Source organism: Diospyros lotus, chromosome 15 (genome assembly GCF_014633365.1).
Source record: "Diospyros lotus cultivar Yz01 chromosome 15, ASM1463336v1, whole genome shotgun sequence".
NCBI classification, from domain to species: domain Eukaryota; kingdom Viridiplantae; phylum Streptophyta; class Magnoliopsida; order Ericales; family Ebenaceae; genus Diospyros; species Diospyros lotus.
The window spans coordinates 29,399,112-29,408,609 of NC_068352.1; the positions used below are offsets into that span (position 1 = coordinate 29,399,112).

Below are 9,498 nucleotides of genomic sequence, written 5' to 3' on the forward strand. Positions count from 1 at the left end.
TAATTTTATTTTTTTACAATGATGATGTAAATAAAACTAAGTATTGAAGAAAATTGTGAAGCAAAGAAAGCAAGCATGGAGGAAATTTATATTGAAGAAAATAAATAAATTAACAAAACAAGTATTGAGCAAATTGATGTTGCACAAATTCTTATAGATTTTGGAATAAGAACTACAATAATAGATTATAATGTTAATTTTAGGATCAAATTATAAGAGCCTATTTGCAAAAAGATCTGTGTTGACAGCTTCAAAATCAAGACAATACATTCCACCTAATTGGTTCAATGAATTTGGCGATTGATTCAATGAATTTTGTGGTCATGACAAGTCTAAGGATTCAAATAATCAATGTAATTTTGTTGAACAATTACAATTTTTAATATGAAAAACTATAAGGAATAATTATAAAAAAATATATATTTTTTAATATTATCATTATTATTTTATTTTTAAAATTATACTTTTTATATTTAAATTCGTCCTCGTTGGATCAAAATTTTGGCTCTGTCCCTACTTGTCATAACCCGATCACTCGACCTTCGGGGTGGGTATCACTCGACCTTCGGGGTGGGTAATATCCACTTGACCAATCCAATTGGGTGTTTAATTATTATGAGGAAAATATCCAAAACAATATGCTTAAATTACCACTATAAATCATTATTATAACATCTTTTTACTCAAAAACATTTTATATATATAACAACGTTGCTTTGTTTCCGAGTCGTTATTTGATGAAGAAGATGAACTGAATACTAAACAATTAACTCGACCTTCTGCTAATTAAACAAAACAACCGGTAACTGCTTCTTAATCATTCACAGCAAGCTGCTTTTAACTACGTACAACGCCAACAGCAACAACAACAACAACAACAGTATCAACTTTAAATTACAAACCCCAAACCCCGAACCCCGTGTCTATATATATATATATATACTACAATTCTCACATATATATATATGTGTATGAATATTTATAGAATTACTCAGAGAAATTCTCGAAGAACATGCTTGACGACGTAGTCGGAGACGATGCGGTTGGTTTTCTGGGTGGGATGGAAGGCGTCCCAGAAAACATACTTGTCGGCGTCGGAGCAGGTGAACGGGTTGTACCGGTCGCACATGTACCCCATCTCGAACATTCCAGAAGCGCAGCATGCCACTGATGCTACTTCAAACCCTATAAATGGTTCATCAACACACTCAAATCAATATGTCATTAATCATGAAACTTTCTTGCCTTTTAAGGTACATTGTAGCTTGTTATATGGGCCGCAATCATATATATATGTTTAATCGGGAAGGGAAGCAAGGTGAGTCATTCCTACAAAAGGTCCCATCAAGTTCAAGTGCCCCAAGAACGGTCTCTCTCTCTCTCTCTCTCTAGCTCTCATGGGTCTAATGTCATATAAACCCTCTCTTCAACGTAAGAAAATCTATAAAATAACATGACAAATCATCCCTAAAAGTAATATGCAAGTGAGTTAATCCAAAATCCTCGAGCAAGGAAATTTTGTTGTTTTTCTTCATGTGATACGTCTAGGGACCCCTAAATTTATTGTGCATCGTACATATTGTACGTCCAAGTGTGAATGAATGTGGCTGGTGTGAAACATTAATTAAACCTTATTTTGTTCAGTCTGATATTTCAGTTCCTACATTTACTCCAAACGTCTTTCCACCTGAATTTTCTCGCCGGCCAAACAGACATTACTTCCCTTCCCTTCAAATCAAACGCCTGAAAAAAGAGCAAGCAGAACTCACCGTAAGAGGAAGGCTTCTGCACAATCTGCTGCAAGATATAGTAAGGATTGGACAAGACAACCCTGATCCCCGGCAGCTCCTTGTTCAGCGTCTCCACCAGGCCGCTCAGCTTCCCGTTGAAGCTCTCGGCGACGACGTTGTAGGACTCGACGCAGCCTTCGCCGCCCATGTAGTTTGTGGTGCGCTCCAGCGGGAGGCAGCCCATCGGCGGCAGGCCTCCGACGGAGATCTTCCGGGCGCCGAGGGAGTAGAGCTCCTTGACGAGGTTCCCGGCGACGCCGATGAGGAAGCTCTGGAACTGGTCGACGGTGTACTGGGACCGCCGGTTCGGCATGGTGTAGTAGTTCTCGAGGAAGTCGTTGGTGCCCATGCTGAGGAGGTAGAGAGCTTGGGATAGGATCTGGTTGGCTTTTTTGGTGCCCAGATGGGCTCTCAGTTTCCGCTGGTAATCTTTGTAGTATTCCACTTCTTTCCATAAGGGAATCACAGACTGCAAATTAAGCCCAAAAGAAAAAGATTGTGGCTTTAGGGAGGATGAGGAAGACAGAGACAGTCACAAATGATATCTTTGTAGCATCGAAGTTATGGTGTTATTGACAAAAGAAAAGCCCCTAAGTGGTAGCTTGCTTTGTGGGAGTTAGGGTTGGTCCAGAAGTCTTGGGTTCGACTCTCATGCCTTTGTTTTGGACTTGGGTATTTACTTAATAATTAGGATTTAAATTAATGACATGCTATCACATATAGCTTAGTGATCAGGCTTGGAGGGTATACTATTCAAAGCAAACCAGAGAAAATTAAGGTATTGTCAAAAACATAAAATTTGAAAAACAAAAACACAAAAGAGTTCAATAAATTTATTGAAATCTTGGGTTCGACTAGCGTGTCTTTGTTTTGGACTTGGGTCTTTATTTAATAATTAGGGTTTAAATTAATGACATGCTATCACACATAATTTAGTGATCGGGCTTAGAGGGTATACTGTTCAAAGCAAAACAGAGAAAATTAAGGTATTGTCATAAACATAAAATTTGAAAAACAAAAACACAAAAGAGTTCAATAAATTTGTCATGAGAGATTAGTATCATACATATGGCACAATTTTCTAATTGATAAAAATGATCAGCACGTTAATTCCATCTTAACCTTTGACTAGTGATGTTACACAAATAAAAAAATTGTATATAATATATGATGGAACCATAATGTATTAATAACATACATCAAACAAAAGGGTTCGTGAATCATATAAATAAAAATTATATATGAGATAGTACTGTCATTTTCCAACACACAGAAATAGGCAGGCACATAGAAGGGGAGAAAACAGAGTAGAAAGGGCTTTGGTGGCTGTTCGGAAAGTTCTACGAATCGGGAAAAAAACGTACCAACACATCAGAGGTTGCATTGTCGTAGCCGGTGCCGGCAGAGGCAAAGCAAACTCCGGTGGCGAAGTCCGATATTCCGTACGCCGGATCCAAGTACGCGGGCACGAACGGCCGGAGCCCAAAAGCCTCCGAGATGAAGTCCGGCGGAATCTTCCCGTTGGAGAACCGCCCGGTCGCCCGGCCACCGTAGAAGTCCCGGCCGTACGGCGCGAAGTTGCTCTTCAGGACCGTCGATATCTGGTTGTTGTTGCCGGCGTCGACCGAGGAGTCTCCGAACACAATGACCGCCGGAACTTTCGCGGCGGCGATGGTGATGAGGACGAAGAGCTGCGCCAGGATCAGCCATGGATGATGAGTTTGTTTCGCCATTGAAGCTTGTTCTCCGGCTAGCCGTCTGTCTTGTTAGACTGAGCGGCAAGCCCTGAGAGTAACATATATATAAACAGTATACATATATAGAACTCCGGTGGGTGGGAATTGGGAAAAAAAATGAAGTTTGTTGGGTGGCGCCATTAATGGCGGATGGCGAGTAGTTCACTTAAATTTTGCAGGTAGCAGCGCCCTGTCAAGAGGGAGGTTAAATTTTTGTATTAATGACTGCTAGTGCTTGAAATGGAACCCATTAATGGAGGAAGGAGGTGACAATCCATCAATGGCTGCCATTTGTCCGGAGTCCGTATTTGGTTTTGAGTTAAATATAAATTTGTACTTTCAATTCAGTGTGAAATTTTGAATTTAAAGTGATCGAAGTAAACTCGAACTGACTCTGTCCTCAGCTACTTTGCATTATTTAGAAATATATAAAAGATAATATAAAAATAATAATATAAAAGATAATATTTAAAAATATATAAAAAATTTAAATTGAAATCTGGTTATTGACCCAATTTTAAACCAATTATTATGCAATAAACATTTAAATGAGATATATTAATTGACATGTGAATAGACAGCTCCCCCAAAGAATGCAAATTTATCAATCATAACCAATGGGGTTCCTATCATATATAATCATAAATTTGGGGAAAATGATGGTGACTCACTACGTATTTCACTTATCTTATAACTGCTTGATTTGTCCCAAAAATTCAAGGCCGTTAAAGTACAATATTAAATCGCAGGCTCAACTAATCGGGTGATGATGGAGATTGAACGCTCAAATGTCTCCAAATTTGACATTTTGGGGACACAACTTTGAAACTCTTGTCACCTTAAAAAAATTTAAAAGTTTAAAATATTTTTTTAGGATGAAAAGGTAGGTAGTGGCTGTTCATTTTTACCGTTTTTAAATTATTTTTAATTTTTTAAAATAGTTAAAACGTATTTACTTTGTTATTTTTAAAAATATATTTTCAAAAATAAAAAAAAATTATAAAATAAATCCAGAACAACAAATGTTATTTGAAGTGTTTTTAGTTAAAACATGTTGAAAAATCTAAAACACGAAAAACAAACACCCTCTTTCTCTCTCTCTCTCTTTGCACTCATCGCCTACTCCACCATCTCTTCATCCTTTCCGTTTTTCAGGCAACTAGCCACTGTCAATACCATCAACAGCTAAGGCATTTTCTACCATCACTACCATCGCGTTCTTCACCACCACACTCAATCACTGTGAACCACCACAACCATTGCATCTTCATCTCTTCTGTGATTTTTTGTTAGTGCCTCTTCATCTTCTTTGTCTTTTTTGTCCAAATTGGCTCTCTCTCTCTCTCTCTCTATATATATATATATATATATGTATGTATGTATATATTCGCAAGTGTTGAGTTTGACCGAAAGTTCAAACTTAGATCTATAGAGATTCGATCATTGGATATTGCTGGTTATTGGGTATGTTGGTCAATGTGGATAAGGGTGTCAGGTGGTTGCATCTAATTGCCAGAAATCACTGGCCAGGGTGGCCGATGAAGACTGTTAATGTGTTTAAGTGAGTGTTGAGTTTGGTTGAAAGTTTAAACTTAGATTTATAGAGATTCGATTGTTGGATGTTGTTGATTTTTTGGTATGTTGGTCGATACAGATGAGTGTCGAGTGGTTCCTCTAATTGTTGAAAACCACTGGCCACAGTGGTCAGTGGTGACTGATAATGTTTTTTTCAATTTTGATCGAAAATTCAAAATTAAATATATGAAAATCTAGCTATTAAATTTGGCTCATTTTTGTTAATGTTAACCCCTTGTCTTGGTGTTTATAATGGTAGCCTTTGATTGTGGGAATCTCTAGCCAATGGTGGTCGCCGGCTACCATTGATGGATTGTGATTGGTTTAGGCTGTTCATTAAATAAAATATCATAAAATATTTTTTTTGAAATTATAAAATAAATACTTTTTTCAGTTTTCTATTTTGAAAAATAATTTTTTAGAATGACAAAAAAAAAACGCGCTTTTAAAATTTTTAAAATAAACACTCAAAACATAAAACTAAAAATAAATTCAAAATTAAAAATTAAAAACCAAAACACGAAAAGAACACCATTGTAATTTTTCTTTAATCAGGAGATCTCGTACAACACACAAACTGGATAATTTCGACATCCGTAAATCTCTTCCAAAGTTATACGAAAAGCGAAAAGGGGAAAAATAGATATTATCTATAAAGAATTCTAATTCTAATAAGATATCAGACTATCTATCATATATGTTATCTATAAAAATCTTAATTTTAATAAATTTCAGAATATCAAGATAAACATTATCTATAAGAATTCTAATTCTAGAAGATTCAAGAAAATTTAACGTTCTTCTATAAATAAATAAACAATTATTTCAAGAAAAAAAAATATTTTTGATACTAATTTCAATATGATCTTCAAATCTTTAGTGTCTCATTTAAATATCGGAGTGTTTACGCGAAAACTTCTTTATCCCTTTGATTACTTTCTATCTTGCAGACTCTAAGACTTAACGACGACGTTTTTCGCTATTAAGAAATTTATAGTTGTGTTTTCGATCAAGTGGCAACAAACAAGATATTATATATATTCAGTATTAATGATCAAAATATTATCAATAATTATTTATTAACTAAAAATTATCAAAATTTCATGTCCAATAAACCTTCCGGTACATAAATCTGTGGCCGTGGCGAAAAGAGTGATGTGCAGAGCTGATTTTTCCAACTGCCCGCAAAAACAAAAGGCGAGAGAGACAGATTGAGAGAGGTGTTAATGGCGATCTCTTGTAGAGAGAGAGAGAGAGAGAGAGAGGTGTTAATGGCGATCTCTTGTAGAGAGAGAGAGAGAGAGAGAGAGAGAGAGGGGTGTTAATGGCGATCTCTTGTAGAGGCCTGACGTTGACCCTTTGGCGAGGACATTGAAGGCTGCCCAACCGAAAAGGAGGCGATTTTTTATTGACCCTTCAATTCATTTCCCTTGACAATATGCACGCTTGATGAAGAAATGCGTCCATAGGCGTCGCCTCCCCCTCTTTAAAGAGAGGCCCAAAACTCTTTAAATTCTAGGGGTTTCCCCTCCTCCTATGCATTAATGTTTTCTCGGTGCGTTGGGTGGTTAAGGTGTCAATGAATAAAAATAAAATATAATTTATAAGGTTTGTTTGGTGCGAGTTAAGATGAAATTAAGCTTTACGTTTGTAAATGTTTTTGAAAAGTTTGTCGACAAACAATTTATAGTGTTCGGTACAAAATATCGAAAGTTGTTTATTAATGAGAAGCTAAAAACTCATTTTAAAGTGGTTCTACAAGCCCTCCAAAAAAAAGGGCTCGACTTTTACTCGAAAAAGTTATTTATAACTTTACAACCATATATTTGAACTTTTTAATGGACTTTTAAAGTTAAAAATTAAGTAAAAATCTCATACCAAACAAATTTATAATATCTCTAGTAACTTTAGATTTTTCTTTTTATAAAAGAAAAATCGATCATTATTATTATTAAGAAGAATGATCTCATATTGAATCTACGAATTATAAATAAAAAACTATTTGCTTTTCCTATTGAGGGATAATAATTTTTTGGATAAAACATTAATGCAAGTGTACGATTCCTTCATTTATGTATAATTTTTTTATAATTTAAAAATATGTATATTTGACATTATTTTGGTTAGATGCAAAAGCCCTTGTATCAATCTAAAAATATTTTTGGAGAGGATGTTAAAATAAAAAAAAAATGTGACAAATACCTCCAAATATATTTTAATTTAACCCAGGAAATTTTCGTGTAAATAATTCAAATAACAAAAAAATAAATTATCTATAGTTTACATTAAATTAAGATGATTTTTGTCATTTAAACGTCAAACACTAAAAGTACATGTGGGGACACTTTAATTTCACACCACCCATAGGATAGTTATCATTTTGAAAAGTACTACAAGAGATCTTGACCTTAGAATTAATTTATTTATCCACAATTCTCTGTCGTTTGAAAATCAGTAGGCTACCTGTTATTTATGATGCAGGGAAATTTTTTTGGTGTTTTTAAAATATTTTTATTTTTTAAAATATTAAAAAATAGTTTTGAATTATTTTTAAAATTTAAAAAAATCATGACCAGTTTGTAATATAAGAAAAATATCAAAAGCGCATTTTTTTATTTGAAAACTCATTTATATCCACGAATAGAGATGAAATTTTTTCGTTTCTAACTTAAATTTTTTTTTAAATTTATTTACAAAATTTATTTGAATGTATTATGGAATTTATGTTTATTTTTATATTAAATAACTATGTTTTATAATTTTTGATATTAAAAAATATATTTACAAAAAGGCCCCTATATTTTTTGTTTCTTACCTTTTTAAAAAATAATATTTTTCCATTACCATTTTGTATTGTATTCATTTTTTATTTTCATTTTTGTATAATATAGCCTGCCATAATCCCATCATATATATTCACACACATAACGCATATATAGTGTTTACAAAAAGGATTGAAATGATGTAAAAATGTCAATTTGTTTTATATATATAAATAACTAGGATGAAATTTCTTCCAATTTCAAATGAATAAAACTGGCCTATGTTAATCACCTAAGTTGCATGAAAATGAAAATGAGAAACGAAAAGCAGAAAACGTCATTTTTTAGAAAAGTAAGAACCAAAAATGTTGGAAAAATGCATAAATTAAAAAAATATAAGGTTTTTTTTGTAAATATAATTTTTAATATATAAAATTATAAAAAATAGTTATTCAATCTAAAAATAAACATAAATTCTATAATGCATTCAAACAATAACAAATTCTAGAAAAAAATAAAAATTTTAAGTTAAAAGATGAAAAAAAATTCATCTTTATTCATAAAGAAAAATAAATTTTTAAATTGAAAACATGTTCTTTATATTTTGCTTATATTACAAAAAGGTCACACAAATTTTCTAAGATTGCAAAAGCAGCCCATAAACGTTTTTTGGCATTTTAAAAATGCTGAAATAGTGCTCTCAAGAAGTTTTCGTGCATCATAGCTAACCACAAAGGTTGTAGTTTATACGATTTTTGACAATAAATCCCATTAAGCCATACATAATGACAAATGAAACACTATACTAGACTAGGGCCGACTCAAGGCATAGGCCACTAAGGCCTCTACTTAGGGTTCCTAAAAATGGGAGACTCCCAAAAGATGGAAACACTAGGAGGAGAGGCAAACGATGAGAGACACCGTGACTAATTAGCGACGAGAGACCCGTCACTAAATTTAGTGACAAAAGCCCTGTCGCTAAAAAAGAAAACATAAAATTTAAACTTTAAATTTTAGCGACGGGTCTAAAAAGAAAAAAAAAAAAATTATAGTGACCGAACAAACCCGTCGCTAAAAAGAAAATAAATAAAATATAAAATTTAAATTTTAGCGAATGGCTAACCCATCGCTAAAAAGAAAATAAATAAAATTTAAATTTAAATTATAGTGACGAGCTAACTTGTCGCTAAAAAGAAAAAAAAAAATTAATTTTAGCAACGAGTTAGCCTATCGCTAAAAGAAAAAATAAATAAATTTTGAATTTTAGCGACAGGCAAACCTATCTCTAAAAAGAAAAAATAATTAAATTTTAAATTTTAACGACGGGTTAACTTGTCATTAAAAAAAAATTTAAATTTAAATTTTAGTGAAAGGTTGACCCATCGCTAAAAAGAAAAAAAAAATATAAATTTTAAATTTTAACGAAGGGTTAAGAAAAAAGATAAATAAAATTTAAAATTAAAATTCTAATGTAGTTCATATTTAAATTAAAAAAATTCATAATTTATATTTAATGTGAAATTCATACTTTAATTTCACATTTTAGTAACTAAATTTATATTTTTAAATTTTAAATTTTTTTATTACATTTATCTTTGATTACATTAAAGTAAATGGGTTAAATTGATTAAAAAA

At 32.7% G+C, this 9,498-nt stretch overlaps 1 protein-coding gene across 1 annotated transcript; it reads right to left on the minus strand.

Moving 5' to 3' along the window:
• Positions 1 to 786: 786 nt before the first annotated feature.
• LOC127792607 (GDSL esterase/lipase At4g26790-like) lies at positions 787 to 3,677 on the minus strand. The gene is made up of 3 exons (XM_052323173.1): positions 3,155 to 3,677; positions 1,770 to 2,259; positions 787 to 1,185 (listed from the first exon to the last, which is right to left on the minus strand). Exons 1-3 carry the CDS (start codon positions 3,521 to 3,523, stop codon positions 992 to 994), a joined length of 1,053 nt encoding a protein of 350 aa, XP_052179133.1. The 5' UTR covers positions 3,524 to 3,677; the 3' UTR covers positions 787 to 991.
• Between the last annotated feature and the right edge of the window lie 5,821 nt (positions 3,678 to 9,498).

Bases quoted from the DNA above. Each gene is read 5' to 3' on its own strand.
- LOC127792607 (XM_052323173.1), bottom strand. From the start codon at position 3,523: ATGGCGAAACAAACTCATCATCCATGGCTGATCCTGGCGCAGCTCTTC. The intron at 2,260-3,154 runs GTACGTTTTTTT...CTTAATTTGCAG, and splicing joins ATGCAACCTCTGATGTGTTG to TCTGTGATTCCCTTATGGAA. The intron at 1,186-1,769 runs GTGAGTTCTGCT...AACCATTTATAG, and splicing joins GCAGAAGCCTTCCTCTTACG to GGTTTGAAGTAGCATCAGTG.